The sequence below is a fragment of the Haliotis rufescens genome, unplaced genomic scaffold, assembly GCF_023055435.1.
Source record: "Haliotis rufescens isolate VD_foot unplaced genomic scaffold, xgHalRufe1.0.p SCAF_3, whole genome shotgun sequence".
Taxonomy (NCBI): domain Eukaryota; kingdom Metazoa; phylum Mollusca; class Gastropoda; order Lepetellida; family Haliotidae; genus Haliotis; species Haliotis rufescens.
In genome coordinates, this window is record NW_025964001.1 from 44574247 (window position 1) to 44593148 (window position 18902).

The 18902-nt window shown below is 39.4% G+C and overlaps 2 protein-coding genes across 2 annotated transcripts; both read left to right on the top strand.

Moving 5' to 3' along the window:
- The first annotated feature begins 604 nt into the window (after nucleotides 1-604).
- On the top strand, nucleotides 605-6663 carry LOC124124235 (purpurin-like). The gene is made up of 7 exons (XM_046487367.2): nucleotides 605-818; nucleotides 1695-1786; nucleotides 2210-2340; nucleotides 2693-2784; nucleotides 4327-4545; nucleotides 4740-4775; nucleotides 5684-6663. Exons 1-7 carry the CDS (start codon nucleotides 743-745, stop codon nucleotides 5758-5760), a joined length of 723 nt encoding a protein of 240 aa, XP_046343323.2. The 5' UTR covers nucleotides 605-742; the 3' UTR covers nucleotides 5761-6663.
- Nucleotides 6664-9925: 3262 nt separating this feature from the next.
- On the top strand, nucleotides 9926-18902 carry LOC124125388. Its single transcript, XM_046488703.2, has 10 exons — nucleotides 9926-10098; nucleotides 14407-14537; nucleotides 14923-15008; nucleotides 15301-15522; nucleotides 15748-15839; nucleotides 15945-16075; nucleotides 16643-16731; nucleotides 16871-17089; nucleotides 17999-18037; nucleotides 18657-18902. The coding sequence occupies exons 1-10, from the start codon at nucleotides 9979-9981 to the stop codon at nucleotides 18755-18757; spliced, it is 1230 nt and encodes a 409-aa protein (XP_046344659.1). The 5' UTR covers nucleotides 9926-9978; the 3' UTR covers nucleotides 18758-18902.

The window sequence follows — 18902 nt, forward strand, 5'->3', positions numbered from 1 at the left end:
ATCATGTATATCATTGAATTTTCTGTCCCTTTTGACACTAATGTGATTGAGGAATTGAGAAATTGAGGAAATCCATGGATAATATGTGGATCTCGCTTTCGAAATGTCACGCTTGCATCCCAAGTACCAAGTTGTCCGACTCCCCGTTGTTCTCGGTGCCTTAGGTATGGTACCTCCCAATCTGTTGACTGACATTGGGAGAGCATCCGGGTTTGCTACCAGGAAAACAGCCCTTCTGACAATCTGGGTAATGCAGAAGGCTGCAGTGTTGGGGAGTCTTCACATTCTCCGAAAAGTTCTGGATGGGTTTGACCAGGCAGCGCTTCCTGGGAGAAGTCCGATTCGCTGTCTGGCCTGTGTGTAGAGGGGGCAAGGGCCCTGAGCTGATAATGAGCCTAACCAGTCTGACAGTGCCAGGATCACCCAAACCTTCTTTGTTGCCTTTTTTTTTTTAATTTGTAAATAATACTAATAATACCACTACTAATAAGAATTTGTGACAAGAAGGACTAACTTTGTAACCGCCATCGGATTCTCAGCATGGATACTAATGCTTCAGAATTTGTTGGGAATGAACTTGTGCACTTTTCTTAAAGAGCGAGAATTTCCGTATTGGGTGTTGGAAACAGACTACACTCAATACGCTTTCGTCTATGGCTGTTACAATGTCTCCGCTGACGGAACCTGCGATGAGGCCCAAGCATGGATCTGGAGCTGAACACCGACGTTTCCACAGGTTATAATGGACAAAGCTCCGTCCTTCTACAACAGAACCTGCCTTCCATCCTCTACCTTCCTGAAAACAAAACAAGAAAAGGGTAACTAGTTTTACTGGACTCACGATGGTTTGACAATGTATAGCAACATAACATGACGTGATAGGAAACTGACAATTGGTATTTTCCCTGAATTAAAAGGTAGAATACGCGTGTGGTTGCACAACGATAAACGCACACGGCAGTAATTTCAAACGACCATTCATGCGACCAAATATACACACTAATATTACTGATAATAATGCACGGCTCTGTCTTAAATCCACTGAATATGTATGTGTGCGTGTGTGTGAGTATGTGTGCGTGTGTGTGTGTGTGTGTGTGTGTGTGTGTGTGTGTGTGTGTGTGTGTGTGTGTGTGTGTGTGTGTGTGTGTGTGTGTGTTAATGTCAGTGGGTTTAACATAAAGCCCTATATGTACACACACACACACACACTCACACACACACACTCACACACACACACACACTCGAAGGTAAGTAAACAGTACTACGTGTATATAAATCGTATGTAGATCATATGCCCACACACAATGCCAGCACAATGCAATGTATGTACAGTTTGGTTCTTCATAATATTTACAAAAGTATCAGATTGGTACGTAGATATTATTGACTATATATATGTTGTCAAAATACTCGTCCTTATATACATACATAAAGAAATGTATATGGATACTTTGTCTCAACATAAACACACAGTTGCTTAACGAAATACTTTAACTCTGCGCATGGTGTTTGTGGGGTAATATTATTTGTAATTCATGTTATACCCTGATATGTTACAATTCCTGTTATAAGACACTCGCTCTGATTCCAGAATAATTATTTATGAACATAGACCCTTTACTCCCTTTTTAATATGATGTGACATGGTCTTCTTGACTCAACATGATCATTCCTTCCCTTGCTCTCGATAGAATGCAGTGCACCTGCCCAGTACAGGACTTCGCCAGAACAAAGCTGCCAGGTCTCGGATGTACCGATACAATTGGACTTCGACATGAAACTGGTTAGTGGCAAATACGTATTTTTGTTATACCTCTTTTTAAAATCTCGCAATTACTTTGGTTAATCCATACCACGAGACGAAACAACACATTTCAATGTAGACACCGAAATCATGTGACTGACACTGACCTCATCACATGATCAGTATTGAACTGTCACATGCCTGGGGCCTCAGTCCGGTCAGACCACCTCAGGCGTCGGGCCCTCGGGTCCTTGTGTTCGCATGTTGACCTCGTGAAGAGTCATTATTTGTAAAGTAATGATGCCTCCTACAAACATTGTAATAGTATGCCATACCCAAACGCTGTTCTGCTTCATTGCAATACTTTCTCTGAAACACACACCACATAGTACCATAACTACATGGAAGTAATCTGAATATCACGATGACCATGACTCACACTGTGACCTTTGTGTCTTGCAGTTTAATGGTACCTGGTATGAGATGCAGTGGCTGGCACAGATGTTCTTCCCTGCATCTGAGTTGTTCCAGGATTACCAGCACGAGTACATCATCCAAGAAGACGGATCGCTGAAGGGGTACATCAAAGGCAGGTGAGAACAACGCAGTTTGGAATAAATAAAGTTATATTTAGGCTCCAAAATACCCCACTTTGCTCAGTTAATAATTTGTTTAAATATACAGATTATTTAATATTTACAACTATTACAAAAAAATCATAAAAATACTTCGGGTGCAGTCGAAAATGGGTATCAATTGTTGTTATTATGTCTATGTTATCATGGCTTATGAAAAATGTCTCTTAAATCAAAATTGTATAAAAGTCACAACATCCATAAATATAAATCAGTATTGGCGTCATCAAAATGAAGGATGTTTCAAATTAGGAGAGATCTTTGGTCCTGTAAAATGTTTGTGGTACATATTCGAATTGTTCATTCCCAGGACCGATAAGGGGTGTTTCTACAGACAAGTATCGCTCACGTCATCTGAAACTCCTGGGAAACTACATTTCAACCTCACAGAAGGAGGTTCAGGTACGAAACACACAAAAATATTTCAGATACAAGTTTATCAGCATGTGTATGTTATTTACCCAGGCCTGAATTAAAGACGTTTCTTACAATCTACAATCTACGCGCACGCACGCACGCACACACACACACACACACACACACACACACACACACACACACACACACACACACACACACACACACACACACACACACACACACACACACACACACACAAACACTCACACAAACACACACACACACAAACACACACATATATTATATATATACACGCCTTGTTGAACTTAACAGTTTCCTACTGCATATAAATTATCCTACTGCATTAAAATGTTATTTACTTGATTGTTTGTAATGGATGCAATGAAAAGTATATCGGAAATAAATTAAAAAGAAGAATGAAACTTCACCGTTCACAAATAAAGCAGCCACACAACCGCAGGATTCCACTCAGTGAACATTTAGATACATGTGGAAGCGGCAACTTGATAGTTTACCCGCTTTATAAGCTAAATATTGTTAATGAACCTTAATTCTACCATAAATTTGGATTTTACTCGATTCTGATTGGTCAATCAGAGGCTATTAAATCACAATAAACCCCCTCTGATTGAAACAGCTGGTTTGACGGCCGCATCACCGCGGAAGCTAATATTCATAGAATAGCTCTATTTTCAGTCATTGTCGGTAGGCATATTTAAATAACTATATCTACAATTACAGGTTACAAAATGCACAGATGCAGTTACTACAATATTCAAATGATGTGTGGCAATACATTTCGTGCAGAAAAACACGACAGAAATCAACAAAGGGAATGTATTTACGTTTTGGAGACAACAGAGAGCTTGAGATTTTGGCGCTTTTCTATATACGACTGTGACGTCATATCTTTTGCGTCACAATGAGCGATATGACGTCATAATGGTACGCGCGATGTAGAGCGGATGCCTTGCAAAACTTGCTTTGTTTTCTTTAGGGATGCCCACCTCATGTTAGCTTACCAAGTTGCCGTGCTTATATGCTTTCAATGCCTGTCATATGTTCGAGTGAAGTATTACGGTGTAAACAAACTGCTTGAGTATATACAGCACCATATTTTGTTCGGTGATTCCGTAATTCAGATCGATAACCCACTCAAAACACTGAAAACAACCCATGCCGCTTCACTCAGTGTATTTGCTAACACCAAAGAGTTCGCGTTTTATTTAGTCATGGTAGAACCGCGCTAAATTTAACATTTGAAACCTCACGCTGCGCGTTCGGTTCCAAATTCAATTTAGCGGGGGTAAATCTACAGGTAACCTAGCTCTACATTGAAAACACAGTAGGTTTATCTCCTAATTATTTACAAAAGTGCAACATTTCATTCATAAATAGGCGCCAAAGTTAAATGTAAAGGCGTAAGTTATTTGTCCATTGTCTCCTTGGTATTATGACGTCATAGTTCTCCTAAATGTTATGACGTCACGTAACTATATGTTACAAATTCATGTCCGTTATTCAGTTATGGCCTGATGAGACTCATATATATTATTTGCCCAGCTTACTATCCATACTGGATCGTCGATACCGACTACGACAACTACGCTGTCATGTACGGCTGTCTGAACGTGAGCACAAGCGGAAACTGCACAGCTGCTAGATCCACTGTATGGAGTCGCCGCGAGTCTCTGGCTCCACGTTTCCAGTACCGCGCCAACACCATCGTCCAGAATCTGTGTGTGAACCCTGCAGCGTTCTTACTGACGTCACAAAAGAACGGTAAATGTGCCATTAATGTTTCTCAGTGGCATTAACCACTTTATTTATCCTGTCACAAGTCGAAACATATTTTTAAAATGAAACGTTAATGGGCTTGTTTTTCATCTTATGCAACATATGTATCATGTAGGTGTCCATTTTAATATGGACATGGTCGTCGCGAAGTGTATAATGATTGTCGTTTCTTCCAACAGCCTGCGCATCATGTTACAAGCAGCCATGTGGAACAGGTAAGCTGTGTTACTACTTCTAACCTCAATGAATGTGAGGGGATTATTGTGAAATATAACGTATTAATTAAGCAGGCCCCTGTAATGTCTTTGCTCGAACAAAATCGCCGCCAAAGGTTTTCTCAATCACGCACTTATGCTAGATGTTCGATTTTTTTTTATGTGCCTACTATATACGCCTGAGGAATCGTTCTGGCGTACCATTAGGTGCTATTGAAGGTCAAAGTACCTAAGTATGAACAAGGCGTAAAATAAACCTCGCTTTCTCATAGTGACTATTTGTGTTTTAATTATCTCACATAAGCTTATGGCGAGATTCGTATCAGGTCATTTGTGGTCATATTATGAAACGTGGCTCAAATTTCAGAAAACTTCGGTTTAATTAAGGAAAACCAATTTTCGGATCAGATAAGATACGCCCTAAAGTCAAACCCTATCATATATTATGGTTATGTAAAATGCCAATGTCACTTGAGGGTCAAATAGTGTCAGTATTGTATGGAGACATATATTTGTAGCGACACATACAACTGCAATTAGAAATGTTTCGCAACATCGTGATTGAAAGGATTACTCAAAAGTTCACTCAAAAGTGGACGTTCAAACAAGCAATTCTTCACAGTATTTAAAGTATTATATTATAATCTGAATTTGACGAAGTGTAATGTACATGATGCAGTGTGACAAACTTGAGGAGTCCTTGATAAACCAATAGGCTTCCATATAGTTAGTCTTTAAACATATATGAGATAGTTTTACGCTATTTGTGCGACGATAACATTCTGCCTATCGATGGCAGAAAATGTATAAGCGGGTTCTTGTAAGATCCGTCATGGAGACGAGCCTTGTTATACTTGTTTGTCATTGCCAGAAAGCACTGTTGTTTATTTACCTATCATTTGTTGCAGAAACTGGTGGAGGAGCTACATACACCGCCGACAGCCAGCTGTTGATATTTGCAGTAACTGTTTTGTTGTCCATTTAGTGTAGTGCGTTTATGAGAGTGGATATATTATTTGGAGTATATAAACATATGATTTCGTTTGATTAGTACAATGACATTTGCACAAAAGGACATTTACCATGTGTTCAGTCGGCCAATCAGATTGCATATGTGTCTAGGCCAATGTGGCGATACATACACATTTTATAATAGATATAGTATCAATGTAATAACAAAAAAACAATGAAATTCACGTAGGTATAGTGATGATTATCCAATATACTCAATGAATCAATTAACAATGTAAAGCCGCAAGTAAACTCTACGAATTGTTTGCGGCATCAAGACAAATGTGAAGTAAATATAATGCTCAGACAGAATATCCCGAGAAACAACTTTTATTACATCTGGACTCTGGACTTGATTTAAGATCGGAACAAAGTCCAAGTTTGAGAATAAGCCAAGGAACAGCACATGTGTCTGGAGGAGAAGAAGAATCAACTCCGTTGAACTTTGCAACTCCATGCCGTGAAGCAAGTTTCTGGACAATCAGAATGAAAGGGACCATTCACAAATGACACAGTCATCACAATCATTAGCAACATCAATAGTTGAAAGAGCCGTAGATTTCCGAGCATTCAAAATGGAGATCTGAACCTATTTCTGAACCTATTTCCTGGGCATCCGTGCATACTCGCAAAGATGTTGCTTCAATCAGGTTAAATTCAAAGATGACTTTTTGAGGCAGACATAAGAACCAGGTTAGCATATTCGAGTCTAGATTAGATGAATGCCTCATAAATCAGTAACATGGAAGATTGATCAGCCACCGTTCTTTGTCTTGGGGATATATTTCAACATACTTATCACTTAACAACATATTATAGACACACATATATATCAAGACAATGTTAGTTTCTGATGAAAATAAACCCTGATATTCTAGTTTCTGGTCATCGAGTGTTTACTCTTTATTGGAAGAATTAACGCATTTTGAACGCGATGACTTGAAATACTACTTACGAACGATGTTTAATTATTATGACTGATTCAAAACGATCCACCACCAGCATCTAGTTTTAGAGTTAATCAGCAAATAGGTAGTTTATCATTATTTGAAGAGGACTAGACTAATTAAACTACCTTGAGTGAGTTAGTCTTACGTCGTGTTCAGCGTTTTTATCAATGCGAGAGACACCAGAAATGGTCTTCATACATTGTACCCGTGTCGAGAATCGAACACGGGCAATCGGTGTGACGGGCGAACATTTTAACCACTAGGCTAATCCATCGCCCCTTACTACCTTGAGGAGAACCATTTTCAATAACATAAATACTGGAAAGTTTCTGTAATCTACGAAACTGAATAATTGTAGACCTATCAGACAGAATTGAGCGATTTCTTCTGAACAGTTTGCCTTTTTATTCCAAGGCCCTGCAATGTGAAAGAATCTCTAATAAGAACGACTAATGCATGTAGTGAGGTCGGGTAAAATGAAACACTAGCCAGATGATGCCAATGGCAGTCCAATCACCCATGCTACGGGGTTAGACTAACCTGGCAACAACTACAAAGTCTTCCCAGAAACACGTAGTAACTGCGACTACTACAGACCAGACAACTATTAGAAATAAGTCAAGATGCAGCAACAACTGAGTTGTACATACAGTAAGTAAATGTAACAGTGGGTACTGTCTGAACTCCACTGTCACATATGTAACTTACATATGAGGGGAAACTATACAAATATCTAACATCACAGATATACTGTTACTTGAGATAATAAATAATTTATGCAATTGAGGGAGATACCGAGGATACGAGACATCAGTAGAAGTCACTGATGGTATAATTCATATTTTGCAAACAGAAAATCTGCTATGACTGATGATAGCGATGAAGCCCTATAATGGTGAGTGAGTGAGTGAGTAAAAAGTTAACGTCGCATCGGCATTATTTAGCCATATAGCGACGAGACCAAGTTAAAATATTCACAATTTAGTTATTTATGCAAAGTTATATTTCAAAACAATTCATGAAACATATTTGAGCATACTGTATTTGAAAACAATTCATGAAAAATATTTGAGCATAACAATATCATGTATACAGTTTTAAAACACGGGCTATAGGCCACCCGTAACATGTCATGGGAACTTACAGTACCTCTGCTTCCTGCATGATACCCCAGCAGGATTTACGTCATCACTTTAGCTACTGGTGGTTGTGCTCAATACTAGCCAATACTAAAAAAAATCACTCAGCAATGAGTTGGCTTAAAAACACTGGTTGATGATAGTTACATCGATTATGATAGGATTACTTTAACCCCCTGGCGATGCCTTCAATAATGTCAGTTGATAATAGCATCACACCGAATTTAAAAACAAGCATTTAATTATTCACATACATATCTAAAATTTATTATGCTGACCAATTTCTTTCAAGCTGATAATATGATGCCCACTGACACGGGAAAAGAAGAGATCTTTCAGATTTACGCTTTGATAACGTGAATCCCTTGTGATTGCAAAGTCCACACAGTCAAGCAATATAATCAACACAAGACAACACAAAATACTTATGGTAAACATTTTAGTTGTTTGTTAAAGAGAGCTATGTCCACACTCAAGGAAGGACGGCAGGAAAAGCATGGAAAAAGAAGTACGTGACACGGTTAAAGTAAGAAGGGAATCAGTGCAAATATCAAAAGTATTGACTGAAAGTATATCAAGTAAAGAATAGACTTTGGATTTTGAAAATGAACTGTTCAGGTTAAATGTTAGATAATTTGAAAAATAAATTTGTAATCAAAGTCAAAGAATTACCAGCTACACAGTGTACAAGATGTCCTTGGAAACTGCATGAACTCGTGATTGTCATCTGATGAATGATGAACTGCCTCTTCTCACTGTGTAAGTGATGATGTTGATGAAACTAGCAGCCCCACGTTCGGCGCCATTTTGTGGCCCGGGATGGTATGTTGTGTCCAGCCACTGGGCTGCTAGTTATAACATGAGGCAGTTCTTGCATCATGATGATATTTATTCATGGGTATCAGCTGGAAAGAGGAGTCATCCCTCCATAAAGGGTTCATGCAGAATAATATAATATAAGTTAAGCTAAAATAAAAAGACTATGATTTAGATGGGTAAGTGGGCTAGCACATGGTTGAAGCACATGGTTGAAAACCAGGTGCTCTATAAATGTAACACATATATGTGAATCGGGTGTAGTGAGTAGTGAAGGGGGCCGGGGTAGAGGGTGATTTGTGTTGCTACTTATGTGTTTGATAGTGTTGAGATAGTGTTTGTGCTTATAATTTGTTATCTGTTAGAGTGTCTATTTTGTGGATGTGTAATGATTTGGTGGTACCGTTTACTGCCTTTAGTTTGCTCCACGTGGCCTTTGAATTTTGTTTTGTCGTGTTTAAGGTACTGGAGATTTTTCCCCGCGCTCTTTTCTGGTGTGTGTTTTTATGAGCATATGTGTACTATGTCGCAGTTGTTTTGCATGTCATGTGGGTCGGTTTTTGCTCGTCTAAATGCTAGTTTTCTTTGTCTTCTTGCCTCTTTGAGATCTGGGGTCTAACAGGGAACTTCATTTCCTTTTGGGGTTGGCATTACTTTCTTGGATACTCATGGTTGCAATAGTGATAATTTCTTTTGTTAATTGTTTAGATTTTGATTGGTTTGTCTAACGCCGCAATATCACAACTATATGATCGATTTAAATTTCTAGAAAAGACTTCAGTGACTGAATTTATATTTGTGAACGGTCAATTTGGTCAATAAAAACTTTGTATTTTTTACAGTCTGCTTTTTATGTAGTGGATCTCGGGAAACTTGTTCGTGTAAATAATTTGTACCAAGTTGGATATTTATTGAGATTGGGAAGTGGTCGCTTCACAATGAGTCGTCAAATAATTCCCATGTAGTTTTACTTGCCAGATTGGGGGTAGTTATTGTCTGTTCTTTTGCAGTGAGGAAGGTTTGATTTTTCTTAGGGCTGTATCTGGTACTGGATTTGTCGTTTAGAATTATAAGATCGTTCTGTTGTGCCGACGCGTATAGTTGACTGCCAATTTGTATGTGGTTTCTAGTAGTCCAGCTATGGTGGTGCGCATTCAAGTGTCCCGAGAAATATACGACCCAGTGACCTACCCCTTTAGATAAATAAGCCACCCTAACCCATATATACCGACAGCCTGGCACATCAAGACAGACCAGTTCCAAGGGCTTGTACAGCCGTCACTCAAAATGATCTTGTCGGCATTATGTTTTATTTTGGCTGTTCACTTGTTTGATAACCAATATACAAATGCCAATGACTGCATTGTGGATAATATGTCCGTTCAGAAGGATTTGGATTTGGATAGGGTAAGTAGCATTTTGAATGTATTTTACACATACGGAGCATTCTGAATGTCTGTGTACTTTGGGTTGAAGACAAATCTGTGTCAGTCTCCACTTGACGATACAAAACCTACGTTTTGGAGTTGAAGCACATATGAAAGAGGCAGAAAGAAGCAGAGTCAACAGATTAAAACTTGTTTTTTTCAACATGACAGAATGGGCTTAAACTACAATATTTCGGCATGTCTTTCTCCTGTTTGACTAAAAAGGTCATGTATTTATAAAGCACGTATATTCCATTGTAATATTTGTATTATTGTTAGTACAGTCTCTCCCTCTGTTCTGAAAAACAACAACACTGGAACTTAATTATGGAAAATACAAGTGAAACTATGGAATTGCAAGGGAATTCATTCTTGTCACTGATGTGTTAAATTTGGATGTGTCCTCCACATGTCTTCCATAAAACGAATTTGAAAGCTTTAGTGGTGGAGTAACCTTGATCAAACAACTTCTGAGCAAGAGTTGAATGGCGCTCTTTTTGTAGAAAGAGCATGCTTGATTGTAGCTCAAACATTTTGAGAGGGGCACGGGTGGCCCAGTTGTATAGGGCGCCACAATTCGCGACGCAGAGTTGCGTCCATTGGGCATGCCAGAAACCTATGATTGTGGGTTCGAATCCCGGTTCGCCCCGATTATGTTTCTAGGTTTGTCAGCACCATATCCGTGCTCGTGGGTTTCACCGAAGTGGTAAACGTCTGAGACCTGCATCACTTCGGGCTTTCCTCCCACATTACGTTGACACGCCATGCTATAACTGGAATAGTGTTAAAAGCGGCGTTAAACCCAACTCACTCACTCACTCAAACGCTTTGAAATGTCGACCAAGGGCTTGGGCTATAGAAATATTGCTCGACCAAAAGGGAAAGTTGGCTATTGGAAAGCTGGTGTCAGCTCCGGTCATGCAGTCTAGCGGAGAGAGTTTTGTGATTCTTGAAGCATAGATCGCAATATGACACTGTCGAGACTGTCTCTGTGGTCTCCTATATTTCTAGTTCAGGTGGGTAAATCAGTGGAAGGGAATTGCCAATTTGATGGTTGGGAACGATTTCAGATCATCGATAATTACCTGAAGCTTAAGTTAAACTTCTTGGACGTTTTGGACTTTTGCCAATCCGAGCAGAAATTCTGATGTATGTGCCGAACGAAACCGATTCACAAGAAAGGGGCCACGATTGGTGCCTATGGGGTGTGTGTGTGTGTGTGGGGGGGGGGGGGGGGGGGGGGGGGGGGGGTCATAACATTAGTTTCACTTAGACAATTATGTCACAGATTATACTGATAGTGGTTCATTCCAGAAAACTGGGCAAGCTAATATAATCAGATGTCAGTCAGAATGAACAAATCATTTGGAGAGAGAGACAAGCACAGAGTATAGACCATGCGACCATAAAATCCATTCACGCTTACAATTGCGTGTTCTTTACAATATAGTGCATCTCTATCCCTACTTAAGACAACCACTGCAACTTTGTTTTAAAATCAGATGAAGAGCAAAAGAATCATTGTAATCGACATTGCTATGGCTATGATTGCAATATTAGTTTGCACTGTGATGTTTTTATGTCTGACAGCAATCATTTCTTTTCATATCTGATACACAACGATGATATGCTTTCATCGTTTATCGATGTAGTTGTTCATGACTTCTCTAACTTACTAAACTGATTATGAGACTTGGGAATACACTGCTAGACGCATACACCCTACTGTTCGCAAATTATACACTGTAAAGTGTTTTCAATCAAGTAATACAAATAATGTATTATAAATAATATTTTGGCCTGTGTGGGATCTTCTCATTCATTCATTCATTCATTCATTCATTCATTCATTCATTCTAAACTCGAATTTCAATATGGTTTAGGTCTATATTTTCAGTAGATCAACTGTGTTTCTAAAAACCGTTTTCTTTCACTCAATATCGTGTAAATCATGTAAACGGCTTGACGCACATGTGCTGCCATATTTGAGTGTAAAAACATACACGTTTTGAACTGAATGGAACGCTGAGACATAAAAAAGGCATCTTACACATCACTACTGAAGGATGTGATAATGATTTGAGCGTGGCAGCATGACTGTGTGTGGTATCCGCTTCTTCTTGTATACACCACGTTCATTCATCTCCTGTAAATATATCGGGCTGTACGTTGATAAAAGAAGTACAAGTACAAACAGGTTTATGCCTTTGATGGTAAAACCGAGGGAAGAGAGGCCAGGGCAAGTAAAACAGATGGCGGGACTTGCTCTCGATGCTCTTTTCTCGAGGGTTTACAATACCAAGTACAACCGAGGAAGAGTGTTTTATCTAGCTTAGATACCACAAATGTGTCACATAATGGACAGACTCAGATACATGAGTGGTTTGTACCCCAAAACATAAGTGGACTCGACCGGCGCAAGTTGATTTCGCAAGTGCGACATAATCCGCAATCAGCTGCTTTAGTAAACTAGTATATTGATAGCAAGCGGTATATCTGTCATTCAGATGTGCTTCCAATTTAGGTAAATCAGGGTAAATACGCAAACATTTACAAAATACTTATTCTAATATTTCCAAAGCCGTACTGAAAGAAGCTTTCCTACCATAAGTAATGACTTTGTGGCCGAAATAGTAGCGTTATGGGAATAATATTCCAGCCATGGTTTCAAGACATACGATTTGTTGCTCTGAAACAAGAACCGAGCATTTCAATCATATCCAGCATATCACTCGAAGTAGTTTAGTTTTATAAACCTGAAGTAAATATGTATGTTTATATATTTTTCCAGGTATCTTAAAATAAAGTGTCTTTTTTTAATTTTTACCGTTGGAGGATTGTCTCTTGTACCAAATGTCTTCTGAAGAAATATCCATTCTATTGGCTTGATGCCATCGGCTCCAGCCATTGCTTCAATGACAGACAATGGTAGGTTTCGCGAAAGATTCAAGCAAAGGGTAGTGCTGATTTAACTTACGTGATGGGGGAATGTACGAGGGGTGTTCAATAAGTTTTGCAACTTGGGCACTTGTGTTTACATAAACAATGTCAACTTGTGGCAGGTGTGACACTAGTCGTAACATCAGGTTGACACGTGTCATAAGAAGTTCCAGACACAACAATAAGTTAGATGTGATGGCTTCATTCACCTAAGGGTGGTCACAATCATGTATTCTCTCAAACATGATCAACGCCCTGTAATAATGTTCCTTACCAAGGAGGGTAGCAAAGCAAAAGAAATCCATGCTCGCATGTGTAAAGTGATGGGTAAGGATGCTCCTGACTATTCCACAGTTTGCCGTTGGTCTCTACAGTTTAAAGGGGTAGGGAGTCCACAGACGATGACACAAGGTCAGGCAGGCCTTCTGATGCCACCCAACCGGGAACCATTGCTGCTATAGAAAGAAGAATTTTGTCTGAGCGACGAGTAAAAGTATCTGAGCTTTCTAGGGAATTCCAAATATCAGATGGAACTGTTGGAACCATTATTCATGAGAATCGTGATACGTCCAAGGTATCTGCAAGATAGGTACCTAGAAACCTCAGAGCTCAAGATCGCCATTAGAGAACTGAAAGTTGTCGAGACCTCCTGGATCTCTATACTGCTGATGAAGCTGGATTTCTTTCTCGTCTAGGGACAGGTGATGAAACATGGATCCACCACTGGGACCCAGAACCTAAATTGGAATGCATGCAATGGAAACACCCAAATTCTCCGCCTCCGAGGAAGTATCGCTCTCAACCATGGGCTGGCTAGCATATTTTGGGATGCAAGAGGCATATTACTGATTGATTACATGCCACCAAAAACTACAATCAATTGACAGTATTATGCAAATGTAATGAAAGAATTGCGAAAATCTATTCGCCGGAAACACCGTGGGATGTTAACACGTGGTATTCTACTTTTGCATGACAACGCTCCGGTTCACAAGTCGAAAATTGCACAGGCCGTCATATGTGAATGTGGATTCGAACAGTTAAATCACCCACCCTACAGCCCAGACTTAGCCCCCAGTGACTATTTCCCGTTCAGGCAAATGAAATCTGCCCTACGTGGAAGACGCTTCCAGGGTGACGATGACATAAAGGCTGCCACAGAGGCGTGGTTAGGGGGCCAATCTGCGTATTTCTATAAAAGTGGTATTAAAATCTTGAAGGACAAATGGAATAAGTGTATTGAGGTGAATGGAGATTATATTGCAACAAATGTTATAGTTGCAACAAATGTTACCTTAAACCTGTTTTGAAGGCGTATAATGTATTGTTACTTCCATGACGTTTTCAGTATGTTGGTAAATGGTATGAATACCAGTGGTACACACGAGTGTATTATCCCCCAGAAAAGAGGTTCAGAGACTACAGCCATAACTACATACAGACAGCTAGTGGGAATGTCACCAGCTACGCGATTGGTAGGTACGTACACACATGACTAGCGCACTCTACACTCTACATTTAGCTTGAATCCTGAATGAAAGTACTGTTTTTTAAAAGACTTCATATACTGTATTTGTCAGGACTAATTATCATTCTTAATATTTAAAACTTTAGATGAAGTCATACTTTTTATGTAAATGTATGTGTCATTGCCTTGGGTACACCCGTACACGTATCACTATAACATGTTCATGTAAGTATGCATGCAAGATATAGACGTGAAATTGTCATCTCAGTTGTGTGTTCTCACTGTCTGTTCTAAAAGTCGATTCCTTTGATATGGTCAAGTTTAAACGTTCTTGTCTTTATTATTTAGTATATTAATACATGAATGTATGTGGTATCTATTGTTTTGTTTTTGTAGAGATCCGAGAAGTTTAGATGGTAAATGCTTTTTGGGGCACTCCACTCTGATTCCTACTAAAAGTGCAGGAAAATTCATCTACTCAAGTAGGTACCAAAAGCTCTAACATATACACCATATTCAGACGTTCCATTCGTAACTTAGTAAGCGTTGTATATAGTTTGGTAAGCTCAGTGATAACGTAGTGCTGTATTTCAGCGATTGAATATCATTTAACTCTGCAGTCAGCAATTTTGAAGCCACATCGGTGATATAATATAGCATTGACCAGGCACACCAGTCACTGAAAGATTTCGCAACTATACACGAACCCATGTCATGATCACAGCAGTGAGTCAAGTTCACAGAGCTTTACCAAGAAGTTTTATTTGATTTCAGGTGATCAAAGTCCCTACTGGGTGATGGAGACTGACTATACTCAATACGCCTTCGTCTACGGCTGTAAAAGCGTCTTCAGTAATGGAACATGTAATAAAGCTAAGGCCTGGATATGGAGTCGAACCCCTACCTTTCCACAGATCATAATGGAGAGAGCTCCTTCATTCCAAAACACAACCTGCCTACCTGCCTCATCATTTTTGGACACAGAGCAAGATAAGGGTACACAAATATCACAAACAAATATACAAACATATATGTTGTCGCAAAAAATAAATTAACATTTACTAACGCTTTGGTGAAAATTGACCTTCAGTGCTTCAGTATTTGGTGATTCTATAAAATTCAGTCATAGAGTGTGTGAAGACCATTTTGGTGTCCCCCGTCGTGAGTGTAAACCTCACTCACTGACTCACTCACTCACTCTGTTCCTTTGTATGCTTATAGAATGTGATTTAGCTGCACAGTACAAGACGATACTCGGACAGTCGTGTGACATTTCTGAGCTACAAATGCAAAAAGATTTCGATGAAAGGAGGGTAAGTTAAAATATTATGATTCGTTGCGATCATAACACTTACAACCCATGCCAACAATAATTTTGGCTTTTAACTTTGTTTTATTCAAAGCTTATTGTTCCACAGTATCGGGGGATCTGGTATGAAATTAAACGACTGTCGCAGACATCCGTCCCATCATCAGATCGCATCCATGACTACCAGCATGAGTACCTAGTGCGAGTTGATGGGGAGCTCTCTGTGTTCATCAGAGGAAGGTCAGTCCACCATCTTCTGCATACAAGTGTACAGATAAACCTTGTTTGCACGGGCTTCTCGTACCCTGGAAACCTCAGAGTTTCAGGATCAATGTATTATTGATGATATCCAAAGTGTCGTACTTCTAGAACTAAATCATTCATACTTAATTATATCTATAAAGAAATAAAACAAATCTTCTTTTGATGCAGTGTCAGAAACAGCAACGTGATCGCGTTATAGGTATAGTTTATCACCAAAAAGAAATGTCATTCGGTATGAAAACTGTTATGCACACGCGTTCTTCTATCATGTATATGTACATATGTAAATATTTTAATCTGATGAGCTTGTGGTGTCGCCACTTGTGTTCACCGGCGACCATCGGATGTATTCAAATACCGTCAAACACCGCTGTGTAGAACTTTGATGTGTGGAACTTACGCTTGCTCAAAGAAAAAGCTTGCCGCAAGCGTATTTCTTCTTTATTTATCATTTTCGTTTGCGTTGAACCTCAGACAACTCGAAGTACTAACGAACGTCCTGTCAAGTTCGCACATCAGTGTTTGACTGTCCCCTGTTTTCAGGAGAAGGAACAGTTGCTTCTACAAAGAAAAAGTCCTCCAGACATCAGAAACGGCTGGAAAACTTACATTTCGAGCTGTCGATGGTCCAGGTATGGGTAATACTAATAAACACACGTAGTATCAAATATGAAAAATATCATGGCGCACGTTCATAAAGAACAAACTTCCGTAGAGGATTATGTTAATGATGCTAGTGTATCTGAATGTATTATTTTGACTTCATAACAGAACAGTATCCACACTGGATCGCTGACACCGACTACGACAACTACGCCGTCGTGTATGGATGCCTCAATGTGAGCTCCAATGGGGAATGTTCAGTTGCCAGATCCAGCGTATGGAGCCGTCGTCCTACTCTGGCTCCACATTTCCAGTACCGGGCCAACACCGTCCTCCAGAACCTGTGTGTGAACCCTGCAGCCTTCCTACTGACGCCACAGACTAATGGTAATATTTATGAGCATTGCCCTGATCTTCACATGACGGCCTATCTACCCATGTTATACTTTAACAACATACTGAACATACAGCTCATTCCTTCACACGTCTGTGTGTGCATGATGTTGTGGGGGGCACGGGTGCCCCAGGCGTCTAAGGCGCCGCAATTTGCTGTGCGGAGTTGCGTCCCTAGGGCACGCTAGAAACCTATGATTATGGGTTTGAATCCCGGTTCGCCCCGATTACGTTTCTAGGTTTGTCAGCACCATACCCGTGCTCGTGGGTTTCACAGAATTGGTAAACGTCTGAGACATGCATCACTCCGAGCTTTCCTCCCACATTAAGCTGACACGCCGCGATATAACTGGAATAGTGTTAAAAGCGGCGTTAAACACAACTCACTCACTCACACATGTTGTTATGTCTGTCCACGACATTCTTTGATGGCTATCAGAAAGAACATGCAGTTGTCACTGTCGACGTACCATCATACCATCTAACCAAGAACGACTTCTCTCAGCATATCACTAGTTAAACCTGTGACCTTGCTATGTGCAGGCGTAGGTACAGTCGTGTACTCCGTGTATGACAGCAGGGTGTCTGCTTCTTTCCCAACGCACACAACTCTGTTTATCCCACGGACTAATAAACTATGTTTCAGGGCATTGTATATATGTATGGAAAGTCATTGATTTCAATTTCATAAGTCAAAAATGGAGATTTTCAAGATGTGTGTGCCCAAAATGGCGTGTTTATCATTACTTTTACTGATTACGATGTCCCTTAATTTCCCACTGTAAGAACATGGAGGCAATAACCTCTCTCTTTGAAAGATAGATATAATAAGTATATTAGTATATCTGAATAGCATTTACTTCCATATGTTCTGACGGTATTGTTTTCGATATGTCTTTACAGCCTGCCCTGCCTACGATAGCCAGTCCCGATGTGGAACGCGTAAGTTTCTAAACATAATAACCAGGTATACTATTAATACTAGGTGACAATCATATTAGAAATACACTGAAACTTGTAAGTTGTATTCGAATTTAAGGAGAAATTAACAGGTTTCGAATTGTTTGCTTGTCAAAGAGTTGGTTTAACTCATCTCTTCCATGAAATAAACGCATATTGTTTGGTAATAGAGGAAATAATTGAGTGATGTGAAATCCATTAAGTCTTATATTTTCATTAGAGTAAATGGTTGAAACAGGAATCACTGTTGGTTTTCATCTGCGATTTGAAATATACTTTTTTAATTTTTATTTAAAATGTAATCAAACTCAACAAATAAAATAAAGCCACTCTTGCAAGGATTAGTCTTAAAATACACACCGCTATTATCACAGTACTCTGGTAACATAAGTATACTATTAAATGCCCACAAAAGAAAGAAGTGCTTACATATGTTTTCTTGCAAGGTAATACGTTGATTCGGTACTGCTGGCGGGCCAATCTGAATGCAGATTTCTTAAATGTCTGATTTCTTTTGCGACATGCATAGATGTTATGTATATATTACCGACATCAATAAGTGTACATTCAAGCACGTCATTCTAGAGATCTTGCTTTTCAGCAACTAACAGGGGAACTACCTACACAGCCAACCTGTCAATGGCGGTTGTTGGAATAACACCGATGCTGATGTCAACTATACTGATGTACAATAACATGTGATGCTCTTCAATCATTTCGAGAGAAGATGGATTATGACAATGACTCACACTGAAAATAATGAAAATTCTCTGAATGACATCGATAAAATAAAGCATATCTTCCATTGTAATCAGAGGTTTCAAAGAGCATTATAATAAAACATATC

Excerpts from the sequence above, each read along its gene's own strand:
- LOC124124235 (XM_046487367.2), top strand. The coding sequence starts at position 743 with ATGGACAAAGCTCCGTCCTTCTACAACAGAACCTGCCTTCCATCCTCT. Across the intron at positions 1,787-2,209 it reads TGGACTTCGACATGAAACTG|TTTAATGGTACCTGGTATGA; the intron begins GTTAGTGGCAAA and ends TGTGTCTTGCAG. Across the intron at positions 4,546-4,739 it reads ACTGACGTCACAAAAGAACG|CCTGCGCATCATGTTACAAG; the intron begins GTAAATGTGCCA and ends TTCTTCCAACAG.
- LOC124125388 (XM_046488703.2), top strand. The coding sequence starts at position 9,979 with ATGATCTTGTCGGCATTATGTTTTATTTTGGCTGTTCACTTGTTTGAT. Across the intron at positions 15,009-15,300 it reads AGGAAAATTCATCTACTCAA|GTGATCAAAGTCCCTACTGG; the intron begins GTAGGTACCAAA and ends ATTTGATTTCAG. Across the intron at positions 15,523-15,747 it reads GGACACAGAGCAAGATAAGG|AATGTGATTTAGCTGCACAG; the intron begins GTACACAAATAT and ends GTATGCTTATAG.